Here is a 19,710-nt window from a genome sequence, read left to right as displayed (position 1 = left end):
GACTCTACCATAAAATATCCTCCTAAAGCTCAGTGAGAGAAAGAGTTCCTAGGTGTTCAAGAAACATGGGGATGTACTGAGGTTTTCTGGGGAAATATGGGTGGTAGGTGGATGGTTGGACTGGATGATCTAGGAGATCTTCACCAACCTTAATGATTCTGTGAACTTACAATGATATATGTTATAACAGAACATAAATTTATGATGTTTATCTCCATATAAACATCATGAAATTCCACTTAAAATAGTTAGCATGAAGAAAAAAAAGACACTGCTTATTTTCTCTGTCAACCTCCAGCCTAAGTATTCTTTGAGTGAACGCAACCATGACTGTCCCACAGCCATTCTGTGCATTTGGTGACTATTTATATCATCTCCTGTAAAGTGCTGGGATTGTGAATAAGACTTAGATTTGGTGCTACAACCTAAAAAAATAATGATGTTCAGATAATTTATACCTCATTTGTTGTTGCTGTGATAATACCTTTCTCTTGCTCTGTGTGGTTACCACAAACACCTATTTGAGAAAGTCTCTGTAGGTGTAGCTGTGCTTCTTGTGATGCTCACTCGGAATCTTTCCTCTTCTGTCAGGATTTTTTTTCCTAAGGCCATCTGTGTGCTCTCTCTATATGTGTAATCAAGCTGTCAGATAGTTTAAAATGAACCTGAAGCATTAAAATTTGGCAAACTTTTCCTTCTGTTTAGTGTATGCACCCTTCTGTTATTGTCCTTAAAACCCGACCTCTCAACCTAAGGCAGTGCACATTAAAAAACATCCTTTATTATGTATGTATTACCTGTGCAACACATTTTAAACGTTTTTTAAAAAGCATTTACAACAAACATGAAACCAGATACCTAGAGATATTTAAATACTGACATTTAAATCCAATAAATCATCTGGGGAATTGCCTCTTACATAGAATGTTTTTAGACAGTGTGTTTGAAGGAAGGATTTTACAAGCCTGGGCTGACGCAGGAACTCTGGAAGTTTTCAAGGGGAATCAGATTCATCACTACATGTTGCAGAAGGAAAAAAAAAAAGATCATTCTACCTACGAACAAAAAATTACCTCAAGTTGAACTTTTTGTTCTAAGTTCTTGTAAGTTCTCTGCAGTAGCTCTTTTGTGCCAAGAACTCCATACCACATCATGTTTTTTGTCCGACTTCTGCAAAAAGGTAAAATAACAAATTGAAATACACATATTATGTCTTGTACTCGTAGGAGAAAGGAAAAAACAAAGAACTCAATTACAGAGATAAGGAAATGTATAGAAATGTCTCAGCTCTGTTACTGACAATTACCTGCATTTTTCAGGGTGCTCTTCTCGCTTGTTATTAAATTCAAGTGAAATTTTTGCATCTAACCCAATTCCAAAATAGTTGTTCATGACACATTTTTCTGAATATCCCTCCCTTTTAGAAGAAAAGAGATAATTAGTTGCACATTTTTACAGTTCCCAAGCACACAGAACTATGACCAAAACACTGGAAGGTATCAGAGCAGACACATCAACAGGGATACATCACACAACAGTTCCTCTGAACCTCCCCAAGGGAGCCTAATGGTTGTCAAAGAGACAGATTGGCTGCTGCCTCCTTTGCAAGTGCAATTAGCTTCTGGTAAGAGAAAGAAGAAACTGTAACATACCCCAGTATCTTCACCAAACCCAAAATAACAGTGGAATAGGAGGAAAGATCTGCCTTGTACACAGCTCTGAGGCAGCAGCGCCAAAGTGGGCTGAGCACCAAGGCTGCATTTAGACATGCTGGTGGTACTGGCACAGCAGTGCTTTGTTTTAGATTTTCCATGCGGAGCCACAGCCCACAGCTCAGATGCCATCCGTAAGGCTCTGTCAGTGCTACATCCAATTCTGGGAAGCAGAGACAATTTAGGACACAAAATTCCTGCCTTACTGTCCCAACCCTTAGGCAGGCACTTCTTCCTCCACCCCAAGGCCCTACTTCAGTGTTTTGCTGGCAGCAGAGCTTGTGCGCAGACCAGCAGTTTAGGCAAGAGAATCCATTTCTGCTGTACTGATGTTCCTGTTCTCTCAGAGACCGTGCAAGGAGTAAGTGAGCAAATGTTATCCATTATTTCTGCTGTTACAAGACAATCCTGGGCTACTCATAACTAAGGGCACAATGGCACAATCCAGCATGTTTTCAGACCTTCAGGTCTACAGAAAATAGATAGCAAAACAGAATTTCATAGTGAAAAAAACAAATTACGACAAGCTAAAAGGTTTAAGTGATGCTAAGTAAAGTGAAACAGTAAATTTTGAAGAAAAAAAAGATTGCTTACAATGAATCTGGATCCGGGTCAATAAATGGTGTAGCACCAAATGGATCAATGTTAGCCAATAACATTTTGCTAATAATTGAACTTCCTGCAATAGAAGCAGCTAGGCCAGCCCTTAAACCTGATAAAAAGAAATATAAATATCAAGAAAATAGCTAAACAATTTTGATTTATTAAATAGAGAAACATACGTTGTCATAATGCGATATAATTCTGAGACAAAATATTCATCAAATCCTTGTACAGAGGGGTTAAGATTCTATCTTAATTTTTATCTATATTGATTATCTTTTCAGGATTCTAGTTGTCTTGAACAGAAAGTCAGTTATGCTGAGGTTTGGCTAAATCTTCAGGTACCACCATTGAAAAAGATAAAAGAGAAAATCCAAGATTTCAGGCCAACATTGAATGCTTGGCATACAACCAAATCATCCATCTAACACTGAGAAATATCATTAGTTTTCACTCAGTCTAATTTTCATCCCCAAACTCATCACAATTTCCTTTTTGTCCTGTCCTTTGGAAGGCAACTGTCGTAAGATCAACATTCATGTGGTTGGTTCTGGAACCAGCAAGTATGCTTCAGTGAATGCTTACATGTTTAGCTTGGTAAGCATAAGCTGAGTGAGAGGCTCCTGAAGACTTGATGACCTCTCTATGCCTACTTTGATCACTGAGCACAACACAAAATACTATGCAATGCAAATAAATAGAGGGAAATACTTTCTAAAAGCTTTTGCTTAAATTGACCTGAAGAAAAATGTGAGCTCATATCCATCATTCATTAAATGCATTAATTAAGTTAGTTAAAACAGTGATTTATTGGTGCCCCCTACTATTAATTGCATTCGGGTAGGAACAGATTTGTTTCAGCTGTGCAGGAGATCAGACCCTTAAGATGAATGATGGAAGATCCTGCATTCCAATTTTTCATCATTCAGAATCAAATACAACACTTCTGCTACATCTGGTGTTGTGCCGAATGACCAGGAGTATCCTACATTCCTTTGCACTTCCTACTAAACGATACAACACGAAGGAGTGTTTGTCAGTTCAGATGAATTTGGAGGGTTCTATTTCCACGTAGAGCACCAGGCGTGAAGTATTATTTGACAGCAAGAAGGAGAACAGTAGGCAATATTAACACAGAGTGAGGAACACCAGATTTTAAAATCACAATTACCTGGGCAGATAATCCTAGTGTTAAGGACAGGGAGGTTCTCTTTGCTGGCAGCCAAAGCTGGAGCAGAGAAAGAGCCTGTCTGAGAATGGATACCTCGACTTGTACGTCGATCAGGAGATCTTGGTGCAGTTTTACCTGTTCAGAGGTAAAAGAAAGAGAACTTACTAGAGCAATTGTGGTAAACACACTGTTTTTAAAGCCTTGAAAGTAATTCAAAAGCATTTATCTGCTATGCTTCAGTGAGAAACTTCCTTGTCTCTCACACAATATTTTTGCTTCTAAATACCAGGAAGAAAACTCAGAACAGGAGAGGGTACGACTGTTTACATGGGTGGATAGTGATAGGACAAGGAGGAATAGTTTTAAACTGAGACAGGGGAGCTTTAGGTTAGATATTAGGAGGAAGTTTTTCACTCAGAGGGTGGTGAAGCACTGGAACAGGTTGCCCAAGGAGGCTGTGGATGCCCCATCCCTGCAGGCATTCAAGGCCAGGCTGGATGTGGCTCTGGGCAGCCTGGTCTGGTGGCTGGTGACCCTGCACATAGCAGGGGGTTGGAACTGGATGAGCATTGTGGACTTTTTCAACCCAGGCCATTCTGTGATTCTATGACCAAGTTTAACAAAAATGCAGACTTCGGAAAGAAAAAAAAATCAATTATTATTATTAAAGGATAAATGTCAATGAATTAATATGAATTTGAACTTAAATTTCACATGCATTTACTTATAAATATACCCATATTATATATTAAATATAATATAAGAGAAACCAAGATATTACATATTTATAGTAATTCTGTTATAGATAGCTATTATAAAACCCAGGCTGAAATTAAGCCACCTGATGAACAGCAATAATCCTTGCTTTAAGCAGCTAACATTGACCTCCTTCCTGCATCAGGTTTCTGAAAACATCAACCAAAACTTTGATATCTTTATCTACAACCAAACTGAAAACTGCAAGGGGCGGAAAAGCCACATTCAGATGTTATCTTCTGCAGTTACAGAGATCACAAAGGAGATCAGTTTGCCATCATTTCTTTTTCACAAATAGCAGGAATTCTCCAAATAATTGAAGACATTTATGTGTTAAAAATTTTACAGAATATAGATGAAGAAAATCTTGCAACATGTAAATTTGGCAGCTGGTCAAATTGTTGGTGACAAAGGCAAGTAACAGTCCAGGAAAAAGAACGGGAAGAAAATCAAGGGGAAAGTGAAGATATGATAAAAACAGGAGTCAGTGTGCTCAGGTGGCCAAGAAGGTCAGTAATGCAGTCTAACTATTTGTATATGGGCATGATAAAACACTGTACTATAATGATAAAAAATGAAACAGAAACGGCAAGCTGTATCTAACAGGAGTTATGAAATACTTAAATGAAGTTAATTAACATATGGAAAAATATTACCTTCATCAAGTGACCAGAAATAATCTCAGAGGGTAAAATATGATATTTAGAACACAATTAACTTATATTTTTCTTAACACTACTGAAAAATTCACAGTGCTATTCACGCAGTCTGTTCTCTCTGTACTTGGGAACAAGGCAGTTACATTAAATAGGAAAATCAACAGAACAGCTGCTCTTTATTTGACAGATGAGGCTCATGGGGATAACTACAATAAAGATAAACTTTTGCTGTTCATGCTCTGATAAAAACAACAGAGCCCTAATGAGTAGAACTGATGTTTCATTGCAGATAATTGAATCCATGTTTCATACTTTCTCCCTAAGCAGCTATCTCCCACTGACAACATTAATATGCACTCTATTTCACATATTTCAGATGGATGAAGAATAACATATTTCTGCAACAGGCACAGAAACTGTACTACCAAGAAACCAGGGGTTTTAATTTTATTTTGCATCAGTGGCATTAGGACCAGGTCATTCTTAGTGCCAGCATCCTCTGTGAGCTGGAACTGCTGAAACAGGACAACCAATATGCATTGTGTTGGCTAGGGGTTAGAGGTTGGTTCATGGTTAGAGGGGATAATGGAGAGACAATCATTGCACAAAGTCTGATATCCACTCCTGGAGAAAAAGACGTGTGAGATCCTTAATCAACAGAAGTCCCAAGGATCTAATGGTGCATTTCTAAAGCAGGAACACTGGCAGAGACACCAACAGAACCTCAGGAGGACAGCATCTCGTGAAGATTTGCTGTGTCTTAGGGTAAAGTGAGGGTCTCTCACAGACAGACCTTTCACTGCAGCCACTTGCTGCCAGATTTTGTAATGGACACTTGGAGGAGAGATTTTACTCTATCATTTGAATGTGTGAATTAGTACTATTCTGTGTCAGAACACAAGTTGGCAATACTATTCCATAAATACTACTTTACACGCAGTAAACAAACACTTGAATAGCCAAAAGGAAACATAGACAAAGAAGATGTTTCTCAGAGAGTAATAAAAACAATGCAAATAATCAAACCTTATTTAACTGTGCAACCAACTATGTAGGAAGACTGCACACTTTAAAATGATTTTATTACTATTTTACTCACTTGTCTGGGATTCATATTCCTTTGTATCTTCCTCTTTTTCCTCTTCTTTGGATTCATCCAACTCCTTGCTGTATTCTACAGGGGACTGGTTCACTTGTTCTTCACTATGAGCATTTTGCTCATCCACAACTGCTTATTTCAAAAAATAAAATAAAATAAAAATAAGAAAAACTTTAAAGATCTCTACCAAAAATACACATAAACAGAAATCTAGCATTAGGCTTTTTTTTTCCTGTAGCTGCAAGTTAAAAAATATTAACAAGAGATTTCTATTTTGCCTCTCCAGTGAAAATGATTCTATAGCAATCCTTTGCCCATTGATATAATTCCATCAGAAACTGCCATTTTCTGAAGGTTAATAATTACAAAAGACATGTATACACGCACACACATGCATAAACATGTATTCATATATACAACAGACCATCATCAACTTCTAAACATGCTGCATTTCTTGTCCTTGAAGCTCACAATAAGCATATGCATGTAAGAATAAAAATTTCAAGCTTCAATATTAAAATTTATGCTAGCTTTAAGGAAAAAAAAAGCATCCTTATCAGTAAAGATGAATGTGCACCTTTTTCTGCTTGTTCAATGATCTGCCTCACAGCCTTCTTTAAGCTGTTTGCCCGGAGCATCAACTGTTCTCTTGGTTTGAAGAGTTTCTGGGTGGAAGACTTTGCAACACATTCCACTAATTGCTCTTTACTTTCAGACAGGGATTCCTCACTTGAAAACTCCTCTCCTTCTTCTTCAACAATGGGGGGAGTGACGCCTGGGAGAATAGGAGCAGCCTGGGCTTCTGTGTGAAGCGCTTGGAGCAACAGGTCGAGCTTTTCATTTAGCTCTGAACACTAAGAAAAGGGGGAAAGAATACACATACGCTAAAAAGCAACGAAGGTGGACATCTTGAGGAAATTAAGCATGATATTAGAGAGAGATATCTATGTTCTCCATGTGGTATGAACTAAAATTGTGCCTAGATCTCTATGAAATTATCGATGTAAAATCTAAAAATGGGTTCAACGTTTTGTACTATCAGATTATGAGTAGGTTTGCACGGACTGTTGGGAGACAGACCCTGCAACATTCAACTTGCTTGAAGCAACTATAAACAAAAAAAGCTACATTCTGACTAAAACAACACATAGTGCTAAACTCAGCCTGCCATTTAAGTAGGATACTTGCCCAGAGAAGCTTTGGATGCCCCATTCCTGGAGGCACTCAAGGCCAGGCTGGATGGGACCCTGGGCAGTCTGATCTGGTGGCTGGCACTGCACATAGCAAGGGGTTGCAACTGGATGATTCATGATGTCCCTTTCAACTAAAGCCATTCTACTATTCTACTGTATAGATTAGATCCTACTCTTCTTCTGACGGTCAGCAACATAGGCAGGGCTACCAGATTTGTCCACACCACACAGTATAATTAATGATGGGCAGTCAGCATCCCAATTCAGAGGAACAATCTATGGAGACATGTCAGCCATTAGACTAAAAACACGTGGTGTTATTTTTTACAAGACAGCTGTACATTTAAGCAAGTGAATTGGCACTGAGGAAGCACTGTCAAACATCTCTTTTGCCCTAATCGAGCAGTTGCCCTCTCTAGATACACTGGAAAAGAGGCAAATTGCTGTGTTTAATAGAAACAGGGCTGTTTTGCCCTGGAACAGTGAAAAAAGCTGGACATAAGCCTTGCAGCTTGGAGGACTAACAGGCTGCATCCAAAGGGTGGTGATCAGCAAGGAGATGGAGGGGACTGTACCCCTCTGCTCTGCTCTCGTGAGGCCCCATTTAGAACACTGCATTCGGGTCTGGGGCTCCAGGAAAGGAAGGATGTAGAGCTGTTGGAGAGGATCCAGAGGAGGGCCAGGAAGATTATCATGAGCTGGAACATCTCTCCTGTGAAGAAAGGCTGAGGGAGTGGAGCTTGTTTAGTCTGGAGAAGTGTCCAGGAAGACCTCATTATGGCCTTCCAGTACTTCAAGGGAACTTACAAGCAGGAGGAGGAAAGAGTTTTTACACAGTCTGTTAGTGATAGGACAAGGGGGAATGGCTTGAAACAAAAAGATTTAGGTTACATGTTAGAAAGTTTTTTACTCAGAGGGCAGTGAGGTGCCAGCACAGGTTGTCCAGAGAAGCTGTAGATGTCCCATCCCTGGAAGCATTCAAGGTCGGGTTGGATGACCAGCCTGATCTGGTAGGTGGCAGCCCTGCCCATGGCAAGGGAGCTGGAAGTAAATGATCTTTAAAGTCCTCCCCAAACTAAGCCACTCAATGATTCAATGAAACGTGAATCATGAAGTAATTGCAATTTGTCAATCTTTGGACTCTGGGACTGTTGACAATTTTGTTTACTTAATTTCAGTTCATGAAATTTTGTTGGTCAGACAAAATCCTCCTGTCTTTTTCAATGTTTCTGCAACTTGACCTCTACAGTTTGTTAAGCTTTTATTTTTAATGCTGTAATTTCTCTTCCCTTCATTCTTCCATTATGCTCTCTCACTAGTTCATTGTTTTCCTGTAGCTAAAGTGATCACCTTCAGACAAAAGTATAAATACTAATGCAAATTAACTCAATCTCTACGTATATTCTGTGTTTTATCTTTTGCAAAGGAAAAAATGTGTAGAGTTTGTAGGGATCTCACAGTGCAAAGATGGTCTAAGCACTCAGAAGAGCAGAATTCGAAAGTCATTGCATGAAATGGAAGCCAAAATGGGCATCCTGAAGCCATTTGAAAATTAAACACCCATGTGCTAAAAACTTAAAAAAATAAAAAGAAAGAAAAAGAAAAGAGAAAAGAAAAAAACTTAACCCAGAAAATAGTCATAGTCTTACTTTAATGGCCATGGCATCAGCTTCATCTGCATTTTCCACTGGTTTTTCGTAAGTCTTCCCTATTTTGGCAACAAAGTCCTTTACAGTTTCACACAATATTCTTGGTAATAATAGAAAAGAGGAGAAATAAAATAAAATAAAATAAACATGTTTTGTATAAAAAACTCTTATGGCAAGTGATTTATATGCATACTGTCACACACTATTTTTGTTGCCAAATGAGTTTTGCAAATGGTATTTTTCTTCATGGTTTGCAAAATTCAAGTGAAAATCTATTAAAAAAAACATTCTCTTTTTCTTCTTTCATTTAAGCCATTGCATGCATCTTATTTCTAAGAACTTATATCAACATGACCAATATTAATTTATTTTACATGAACTAAACAGATTTGACAAGATACAGATACAATCTAGAGTTTTGAGTAAATAATATATATATATTATTTATAAATATGTAAATATATTTTTATATATATTTTATTTATAAATAAATAAAATTCCGCGGTTTCATTTTCAACATGCACTACGTATGCTTTAAAAATGAAATGCTGTTAACTTGCTTTTAGCAGAAGACAATGAGATGTAATGACAGACAGATGTATTTCTGAATATTCTGTGAGAAGGTATACACAGAATACTTATTTCAGATATGTCCATGATGTGTAGAGCAATTCTTTCACTTTTAAGTTTCTGTTTGCAGAAAGAGAAAATACCCGGTTGTCGGAGACCGCTGTTTATAGAACTGCCACAAACAGCTGTAACAAAGCCACTGATCTGAAATTCCGCTTCACTGCAGTGAAGCTTTTTGTCCTCTTAATGGTACAGGCATGCATAAAACAAAGCAGAATAGATGTGATGTGAAGTAGGTCACATAGTTACATTAGCAACTGCATGTTTCATATGTAATCCGTGTGAACTGTGAGTGAATTAAAAGCATTTTATAATAATATTACGTGATTTGTTTCAAAATGCTGCTGCTTTCGTTATTATCTATTTCCAATTGTAATGCATAAAACCTTTGCAGAACAAACATCTGCTCTAAGGTGTTAAGTCAAACCAGCTGGGCCTACCATAAGCAAACTGAGCTTAGACAGAAAGTTACCATGGTTGTAACATTACACAGAGGATTTATCCTATGCAGTACGTAAAAATGTCCGACTCACTTGGCAGAAGATATGACAACTGAGTGCTGATCAGAATTGAGAATTTTTGCAAGATGAGCAGCAACTGAATCCTCATAAGCCGAGATCTGAAAACAGAGAGGAAAGAAGACTTCAATTTCCAGACTTTTCAGTATTTTAACACCCACTTGTGTTTCAAAACATCTTAAACACAGCAGGATTTCCATAGCAAGGTCAAGCAGCTGGCAATGCTGCTCCTATCTACATACTAAATTTCACATAATGAATTTTTAATATTCAAAATAACACTGTATCTGAGAACTTGACCCTTGAACAGTTCTTTTCCTCCTTCTTCTAAAAAAGCTAAAAGTAGCCCATGTGGTAGAAACAATCTACCATCTTTTCAGATTTGTTACATACTAAACAATCATAATTTAATTTCTTCTATTTCCAAAACAAGAAAAGTTTCCATGAAGCTAAGCAGCTTGACTAAGAATAAGTCAAATGCCTGTGGTTATAATCTTGATTTTCCTTTTGCTGTCAAACGGTATCTTACTGCCCAAGTATTCCTACTGACAAAGGCTGTAAAACTCGGTATAATGGTATCAAAGAAAATCCTTTGTGATTCCTCATTAATTAGATTTCATAAAAAGTGTTTGGAGGAAAAATGTGCACTCTCCTACTTTTCCAGCCAAGAAGAATTCCTGAGTGTTACGATAGTTACAAAAGACTCAGTAGAGATCAGAATCATGTTCTCACACTGTTCTGCCTCAAAACAGGCATAGATCCAGATCTCATTTTTAAGAGAAAATTCTAACCACATTCCAGACTTAAAGCTAAAAATAACTGCAGTTTGACATTTTCTGATGGCTTCCTTTAGGAATCTCTTAAGATGCCTCATCGTGTTTTTGTCCTTGACATGGATGTACCTACCACTCTTTTTTTAATATTCATTTGTATATTTAATATTTACCAGATATATCACCTTTTTAATTTCTAAAACCCAACCTTAATTGTAGAGCTCTGATAGTAAATCAACTGTGTGCGCTTGTAGCTCAGAAGGCCAACTGCATCCTGAGTGCATCAAGAGAAGTGTGACCAACAGGGTGAGGGAGGTGTTTCTGCCCCTCTGCTCTACCCTTGTGAAACCCCACCTGTGTCCAGTTCTGGAGCCCCCAGCACAAGAAAGACATGGAGATGTTGGAGACGGACCAGAGGAGGGCCATGAAGATGATCAGAGGGCTGGAGCACCTCCCCTGTAAGAACAGGCTGAGAGCTGGGGCTCTTCACCCTGGAGAAGGCTCTGGGGGGACATTATAGCAGCCTCCAGAACCTGAAGGGGGCCTACAGGAAAGCTGAGGAAGGACTTTTTTTAAGGACATGTAGCAACAGAAGAAGACAAAATAGCTTTAAATTGAAAGGGGTTTGATTTAGATTAGATATTAGGAAGAAATTCCTTACTGTGAGAGTGGTGAGAAGGTTTTTCTTTACTGTGAGGGTTGCCCAGAGAGGCTGTGGATGCTCTCTCCCTGGAGGCATTCAAGGCCAGGCTGGATGGGGCTGGATGGGGCTGTGAGCAACCTGATCTAAAGAGAGGTGTCCCTGCCTACAGCAGGGGGTTGGAACTTGATGATCTTAAAGGTCCTTTCCAACCCAAACCATTCTATGAATTTTAATTTCAAGGGAAGAAAACAATACCTACATTTAATCTGTAAGAATGAACAACTGTTTGAACAATAGTAAAGTCTTCTGGAGCCAAACCAAGTGAAATAGTTCTCTTGAAACCCAAAGAAAAAAAATCAGCTATGTACTTACAGTTAATTTTGGCACTGCACTTGAACACATTAATTACTGTAAGATTAGTTATCTGCTCCAAAATACCATAACTCAATAAAATACACACAAAGAAATTAAACAGTGTGCTCAAAAGAAAATGGCTTTCTCCAAATCAGAGTAATAGACTGCAGAACTGATTTTCCAAAAAAGAGGTTTTGTATAACTACTGAGTTATACAAAATACACAAAGATTTTCCAAAAAAAGAGGTTTTGTATAACTACTTAGTTATATTTTCAGGAGAGGCTAAACATTACTTCAAAGCCAGAACAAACAAGAAGAACATGTATTTACAAGGTGAAGATAAACTTGAAAATGTTAAGAATCTTGCAAAATTAGAGACAACAAAACCTCAAATTTGCATTGCTGACACTGGAAACAACTACATTAGAATTACAGTCAGAGCAGCCCCAGTATCTCTGTATCTCCATATCCAGCAAGCTGTCAAAGGTTATAACCTCCTTGCCAATTAAGACAGCCTGAATCATTAAATCATTCAAGAACCTCCTGATTAATTATTGCTTCTCAAGTACTTTTGAGCTAAAGTTGACATGCATTAACTTCCTTAGGAATACATTACTTTGTCATCTTAATCAATCTTTTCATGTCAATTAATTTGATTTAAGCATCTCATTCTCCAACAAAATCAAATCCTCATCAGACAGTATGAACACACATCTAGCTTTAAAGATAGACTACACTTTCCTTGTTCTGAAGTCACTTATGATTTCAAGCTCTCTGAAAGGACAACAGGTGGTATCACCCAACCTAACTGACTTCTACAAGCTCCAACAGCTTCTCTCTTTCAGAAGACAACCATCACCTTCAAAATGTTTTTCTCAATGCTTATTCCAAATTCAAGGTAAGTAGAAAACATTTCTTCAGTATACATTTATAGAACCAGAATTTATTTCTACAGCTCTGCTGAAGATTCTTTAGCTTCACTCATTTTTGGTAAGTAACACAGAACTTGAAACCATGATTGTCTGATATACACACAGTGAGCAAGGTATTAACTGCAGTGAATTAGCAGATCAGAAAACATCTGCTTCTATTTTGCACAGAAGTGTTGTAATGATATTCCAAACTCTGTCATTCCAGTGGCCCAAAGTTAAGCCTGTGAAAAAGAAATCAAAAATGAAGCTTCACCTGGCATTCCTCTGACTCTTCTTCAACAGTGACTGAAGGAATTGAAGGCTTTGCTGGTAATTTTAGTTCATATGACATTATACTCCACCTAAAAGAAACACAGTGGCTTTTATGTTTCCAGATTATCAGAGTATTATCTTTTCTTAGGCATATCAACAAAAAGAAAATACACCATCACACAGAATAACCTCTTTCAAAAAGCTTAAATTTTAATCATAGCACAGCTGAATACGAGTGAAGTACTTGAAATGAAAGACATTTTATTACTCATATTTTTTGTTTTATCATCCAAAGGAGGGCTACAAAGATGGGGCAGAGCATGGAGGGGAAGATGTATGAAGGGTGGCTTAGGTCCCTGGGGTTGCTCAGCCCAGAGCAGAGGAGCTGAGGCGAGGTCTGATGGTGGCTTGAGCTCTTCACAGGGAGTGGAGGGGAAGCACTGGGCTCTGCTCTGTGTGACAGCACTATGGAACAGCATGGAGCTGCGTCATGGGAGGGCAGCTGGGGGCTGGGGACAGGGTCTGCAAAAGAGGGAGGTAGGCATGGAACAGCCTGCCCAGGGCAGTGGGTACAGCCCCGAGCTGCTGGACTTTAAGGAGTGTTTGGACAGTGCTCTCAGACATACAGTCTGCTTTTTGGGTTGTCCTGTGTGGAACCAGGAGTTGGATTCTATGATCCTTATGGGTTCCTTCCAACTCATGATATTCTATGACTCTGTGACTCTACAAAAAAGCTCTAGCTTCATATTTCCATGTATGGAGGCATGAGAACAAAGCAAATTCTGAAGTTTTCATTGCCATATATATTTTCCCTAGTAAAGGACAGTAAAGCATAGGAAGTATGAAATTGCTAATATCAACACCCCTCACACCTGCTGAAAAGAACAAGAGATCACTGAAGATGGCCTTGAGAGCAACTCAGTTGAAATTAGAGCAAAAATGAACTAAGTTCTTCTCAGTACAGAAGAAGAATATATGATTTAATCTGAATATTTCAGGAAGCCCAGATTAGCAATTATTTCTCAAGATCAGTAACAAGTACTTCTATATACACATTTCTGTAGAATGATCTAATAGTTTGCAATCAGGATTGTTCTTTTGCTTTATGTATAGAAGCATCTAGCCAGCAACTCGCATAGAAAACCAAGGGTGGAAAGGTTGCTTGGTTTTGACTAAGGAAATGCCATTGCATACCGAAAGAGCAATACTGGATCAAACCAAAGAAGCACTTCGCCTGGCATCTTGCCTACAGTTGCTGATGTCTCAGGCAAGAGCAAAGGCACAACATGCAAATTCTTCCCACTCTTGAGGATACAGAATTCAGGTATTTCCTAAATAACAATGCTACCTTTAATGGTATTTAATAGCACACAGGGAGTCTGTGAAATTGCCCAGAATGGTTTTGAATCTATGCAATTTCTTAATGTTTATAACTTCCAACAGACAGTTATGCAGCTTCATCAGTTATGTAAGGAAATATCTCCTCCTAATCATTTGTGTAAAATAATTCTCATCAACTGCCTTCCCCTCTGACTCTTTGGTTTGAAGCACACAGTGAAGATCTGTCTCAGTTACTATCTTGACTTTCCTCATGAGTAGGATCTTTACAGACATTGACATTTTAACATGGTCCAAGGTACACTTTTGTGGGTGTCCCTGCTGGAGCAAAGGCTGAACCAGATGGACCCAGAGGTCCCTGCCAACTTCAATCATACCATAATTCTGTGATTAAGTTTCTATGATGGATTTAGGCCACAAGAAACCCAAATACAATTTGAATCTCGTGATAAATCAGGTATATACACACGTCAGTTTACCTGTCTAACATTTTTGTGCTGGCTCTTTCCAATTTCTCCAAAATCTGAGGAAGCTGCGTATCATCATCACAGGATCCTCCCCAACCAAGGACACGAGCAAGGTCATTTCCAGTACCAAGGGGTAACACTCCTAACTGACACTGAAACACAACACAGGAGCAAATCTACTATTGAAAACTAGAAAGCACAATCTATTACAAATACTTGTTATTTCAATAACGTCAGTTATTTTAGCTGGTGTCAAAAGCTTGCAAATCAAATAGTGTAATTATAGTACAACTTTCCCCGCTTATTTCACAAAAGAGTCTCATTTAATGGAGTTTGGACTATATAGGCATGTAAGACAAGGCATAAATGAGAAAGAACCAAACTTGAGGAAGACTAAACTCACAAAAGTATAGTGAGGATAGCAAAGAAAAGTAAATATACACACTTGCCTGTTTGTGCAAGCTGAGTTTATCGATTTCTGACAACACCCAACCCACACTTCCATCTCCACCACATACAAGAATCCGGAAGTTGTCAAACTTCTGAAATAGCCTCAAACTGGAGAGAAAATGCAACCTGTTAGAGCCACTTTCATCACTAAGACAACAGTCACACTTGTGAGCAGACATGACAGGTATATGTGGTATCCAGCACCTCAACGGTGAGTCTGTTATTGTTATGAGGTATGTGGATGCAACCAGCTACTGTAGTAAAGCTATCTGCATACCCCATCTGTTGCTGTATATTTCACTTGTACAGACATTTCCGATAAATAACATGCAGAGTTTTATTTTAAAGGAATTCCCTTGATATTGTTTTCAGGATTTTATTGTTATTATTCAAAAAATGTCTAAGCTTTGAAATTACAGCTGTTCTGTGCTTCCCACTAAGGCCAGAAGCACAGGGAATTTTTTCACAAGTAGTTAAGATGTAACAACAGGATATCTTTCAGAACACCAGTGGGCTTTTGCCAACTTGTGGCTGATTAAACGCAAGGACAGTTGGAGGCAATTATTACAAGCAAGGTGATGACAACAGAAAACAAATATTGTATTTCATATTACATACTCAAAGCAATATCCTGATCTTACTTCCTATAGTTCCCCATTCTGTTTTACACAATATAATATCCTTCACCAGCTTTAAAAAAGGAGAACAAGAAAGAATAAGCAGAACAACTGACAGAACAAGGGGCAGTGGGCACACATTGGAACCCAAGTTCCATATGAACATGAGGAAAAACTTCTTTACTTGGAAGGTTACAGAGCACTGGAACAGGCTGCCCAGAGAGGTTTTGGAGTGTCTTTCTCTAGAGACATTCAAAACCTGCCTGGACTCTTTCCTGTGCAACATACTAAAGAGAACCTGCTTTAGCAGGGTGCTTGGGCTAGTGGTCTGTAGAGGTTCCTTCCAACCCCAAAGTTCTGTGATTGTGTGATTCGGTGAATTATGAGACAGAGAGGAAAGGGGAATGAGATATGGAGAAACAACCAAGAGGTAAGAACAACAGGGATTTAAAAGCAAACTAAGTAAATCTAAAATGAATGAATTAAAAAATGTTAGCTTTTAAAATAAAAGAAATAAATATGTTCACCTTAATGCATGTTATTTTCCAGAATATGTATAATCTGAGAACTATTTCTAAAAAGCAACACATTAAGATCACAATTATTTGAAGCTTTTATATTTTTCTAAAGTAAATAATGTCATTTGTACATGATAGGCAGTTTCAGAACAAAAGATACATTTATTTGAGGGAAGAATGCAGCTAAGCTTTTTAGATCAACTAGAAAAAAAGTAAACATCATTACTTCCTGATAGAATAATTTCTAAGAACCTCTCTTTGGAAACTGTTTGAGGAAAAATATTTAAGAGCAACCAATCTGACCTACAATTACTGCACAAAATGCAAAGTGAACCTCTTGAATCTTGGTGTTGATAAATAAAGGAAAAGAAGAAAGAGAACTTTCAAACAGGTGTATTTCTCAGATTGTCTCAAAATTCTCTCCAGTTAAAGAGAGCCTTCCTTACTTTTATGTTATGATTGCTATAATAATGTGCAAAATGTTAGCTGAAAGTGACATAGATTAAAAAGATTACAATAAAAAGATATTACAAGTTAAATAGTTAATATATTTTAAAAACACAGTACTAACTATAAAAATACAAGTTGTATTCAATTGCATTTGTATTATTTGCCCATTATTAAGTTTTTCATTTGCTATGGTTTAAATCTTATCATGCAAGCACAACTCTCCATCTTTAAGATTACAAAAAATAATGTTTTCAGTGGCTTTAACTGATCTTAGTAGGCCACTGAACCACAAAGCTACATCTGAGCAGAATTAAGTTTAAGAATTAAGGCAACAGAAAAATGTGCATGAATTTAATCTTTATGAATATGCAAAGATGCTTGAGTTGTGGCCATCACTATTCAAACCTCATCTCTATCTCTTCAACAATTAACCTTTAGATTATGTAGATGCCTGGTGATTTTAATCGTGGGCTGGCTCCAAATTTATGTGAGATGCTCATATTCATGTCCTCTTGCATTTGTTATCTAAGTCACACTTTGGACATATTTCTACAATGATGGAAGTTTTAGTGTACTTAATCACACACTGCAGATGAGGTTTACTAAGATGAAAATATCAACCTGTAATCCCTTCACCCACCAGAATTCACACTGAAACTCTGTTATCTACTGTAAATCTTAAATAGGAAGTCACATGCTGGATATTGGCAATAGAATTACTGCAATGAGGGGACAACACAATACTGTGCTTTGCACTAAATTCTCTCGCAGAAAGGATGGCTCAAGATTTCCAAGGTCATTACCCTAAGTGAGGTCCTCCATTCATTAAATCGAACACCTGAGCTGGATTTAACGACTGTTTGAATCGACGAAGAAACTTTACTCCCTGATTGTCTCCACTCTTTGAGTTAACAAAAACTAAAAGAGGACTGGCACAGGATGGCGGGCATGTGGCTTTCCAGAAACCTGCAAACATAGTTAGAAAGAATGAAATAAATAAGGCTTTCTAATATGAACAACACAAAAAGAAATCATGGGAAAGAGGAAGAAAGGAATGAAAGACAAAAGAAGTACATTTTATCATGCATTGTGTAAATGCTAAACTGAATATTAGCCCTGCAAGGAATTGCTCAAGATTTACCAGCTCGTTTTTTCTCTCTAATACTTTCAGTGTCTGTATTCAGTAAAATCCTGAAGACAATAGCTTTATTTTGTTTCGCAGCAAACAAGATTTGAGCATACTGCTCAAATCTCTCCACTGGTTATCATAGAATTAAATACATACTTCAGCTGGAAATGTTTGGTTTTTCATCTCATTTTTTTTTAGTGGCTTGAACTGGATCATCCAAGCCTGAGTTTTGTAAGAATGCTCACAGATTTTAAAGCTTATCATATTCAGTTTCTCTTCACATGAGAACTTTTTGGGGGGCTGAAGTTAGATTATTAATTATAACAGGCTCATTGAACAGCAGACCTTCAGTTGTGATTACAGGTTACTAATATCAACATAGGTCTTAAATGATTACAGCAGACTCTCAATAAGAGTCTCAATAGGCACTAATGGACACTTCTTGATACTTCTTGATAACATAAACATTCCATGGATGTAGTGCTTTCTCAGCAACACTTCAAAATCAAACATCACAGGTGTAGGTGTTGACATTTATTTCACGCAATATTAAAATAACTGTGCCATTTTTATTGCCTAAAATAAATACTAAAGCTATACATTAAAAAATGCCATTAAAGGATGCTACTATAATTCCACATTATCATAATGTATACTTCTAAATAAAATTTGTCTATTTTATTATAGTGCCAAGAAAAATAATTTCAAATATAGAACAATCTTGTTATCATGAATAACAGATAGCAGAATGGTGCTCTGATCTGGAGACCAAATAGCAAATAAATAGCAAAGAGTGATCATAGACAGCATAAACAATGACTTATATTATCTTCATACAGTAAAAATCATTAAACTGTATTAAATTTGCTGATCTCATTCAGCATCAACATGAGTTATAGAAAGAAAGCGGTTGGATTTCATGACAGTTTGTATTCATTCAATTCCCTGCCTTTAAGGACAGTCTCCCACTGCTTATATATTCCAAGACATCAAAGAACACCTCTAAATGTTTGCTGAGTTTCTTTATCAGTGTGTTGCAGGATTCTCACTTTTATTTGAAAGATGTTTAGAGGGACCACATAAGTCATTCTGCTCGTTAGCCTGATAAGGCAACTGTTGCATTGGAGCCATTCAGCTAGCTTACATTCAGTAGTATCAAGCAAAGTTATCTGAATTTGAGAGCTCATTCTACAAGGGTTGCATGTCAGGCAGGCATTGGATTGCTTTAACTAAGGACTATTCAGTTGAAAAATTTCTAAGAGTCATAAATTAAAATGGAGAAAATTTCTATCAGGGTAACTTTTAAAACTTTTTAAAAATTTTCTGTATAAATAACCCTCTAAAAACCTACATGGAAAACTGCACTGTTCTCTAACTGTGAAGACAACATTCGCTCGTTCAACTGAGAGATTTTAACCTTGCTTAGTCAAACAGAATGCAGTAGTCATTGCAAGTCCAGAGCTACCACTGAACACTCTACAATACTACGTACCATCAGAGTCTATACTGTTTAGTGCTGTTGGAGGTATGATCGATACCTTACATTGGCCAAGTGGACATTTACGAGGGTACAGATCCTTACACGCAGTGTGAACCTAGAAAACAAACAAAAAATGATTTCCCTAATCTACAGTGGTGGAACTACAACAGATAAGAGTATCTGTGGAACAAAACCAGACTAAAATTTAACGATTTGGTGAAGAGAGACCGTACAAAAACACGCGAGTCTTTAACCACAAAAGCTGGTTACACATTCCACAAAATGTAAGTTTGGAGAACTTCATCTCTGACTATTC

At 37.6% G+C, this 19,710-nt stretch overlaps 1 protein-coding gene across 4 annotated transcripts in view; it reads right to left on the bottom strand.

Moving 5' to 3' along the window:
* Nucleotides 1–19,710, bottom strand: part of DGKH (diacylglycerol kinase eta) — a 167,328-nt gene that overhangs the window by 33,274 nt on the left and 114,344 nt on the right. For all 4 annotated transcript variants that reach the window (XM_052705559.1, XM_052705560.1, XM_052705561.1 and 1 more), the window contains 13 exons: nt 19,407–19,509; nt 17,589–17,751; nt 15,200–15,308; nt 14,763–14,902; nt 12,947–13,034; nt 10,006–10,091; nt 8,843–8,942; nt 6,578–6,854; nt 6,001–6,129; nt 3,487–3,621; nt 2,307–2,424; nt 1,307–1,417; nt 1,074–1,170 (listed from right to left, as the gene is read on the bottom strand). In XM_052705559.1, the coding sequence (XP_052561519.1) occupies nt 1,074–1,170; nt 1,307–1,417; nt 2,307–2,424; nt 3,487–3,621; nt 6,001–6,129; nt 6,578–6,854; nt 8,843–8,942; nt 10,006–10,091; nt 12,947–13,034; nt 14,763–14,902; nt 15,200–15,308; nt 17,589–17,751; nt 19,407–19,509 (1,656 nt within the window). The remainder of the gene's footprint in view (nt 1–1,073; nt 1,171–1,306; nt 1,418–2,306; nt 2,425–3,486; nt 3,622–6,000; nt 6,130–6,577; nt 6,855–8,842; nt 8,943–10,005; nt 10,092–12,946; nt 13,035–14,762; nt 14,903–15,199; nt 15,309–17,588; nt 17,752–19,406; nt 19,510–19,710) is intronic.

The sequence above is a fragment of the Tympanuchus pallidicinctus genome, unplaced genomic scaffold (assembly GCF_026119805.1).
Source record: "Tympanuchus pallidicinctus isolate F22 unplaced genomic scaffold, pur_lepc_1.0 scaffold6, whole genome shotgun sequence".
In the NCBI taxonomy this organism is placed as follows: domain Eukaryota; kingdom Metazoa; phylum Chordata; class Aves; order Galliformes; family Phasianidae; genus Tympanuchus; species Tympanuchus pallidicinctus.
This window is presented reverse-complemented; position numbering and strand designations above follow the sequence as displayed.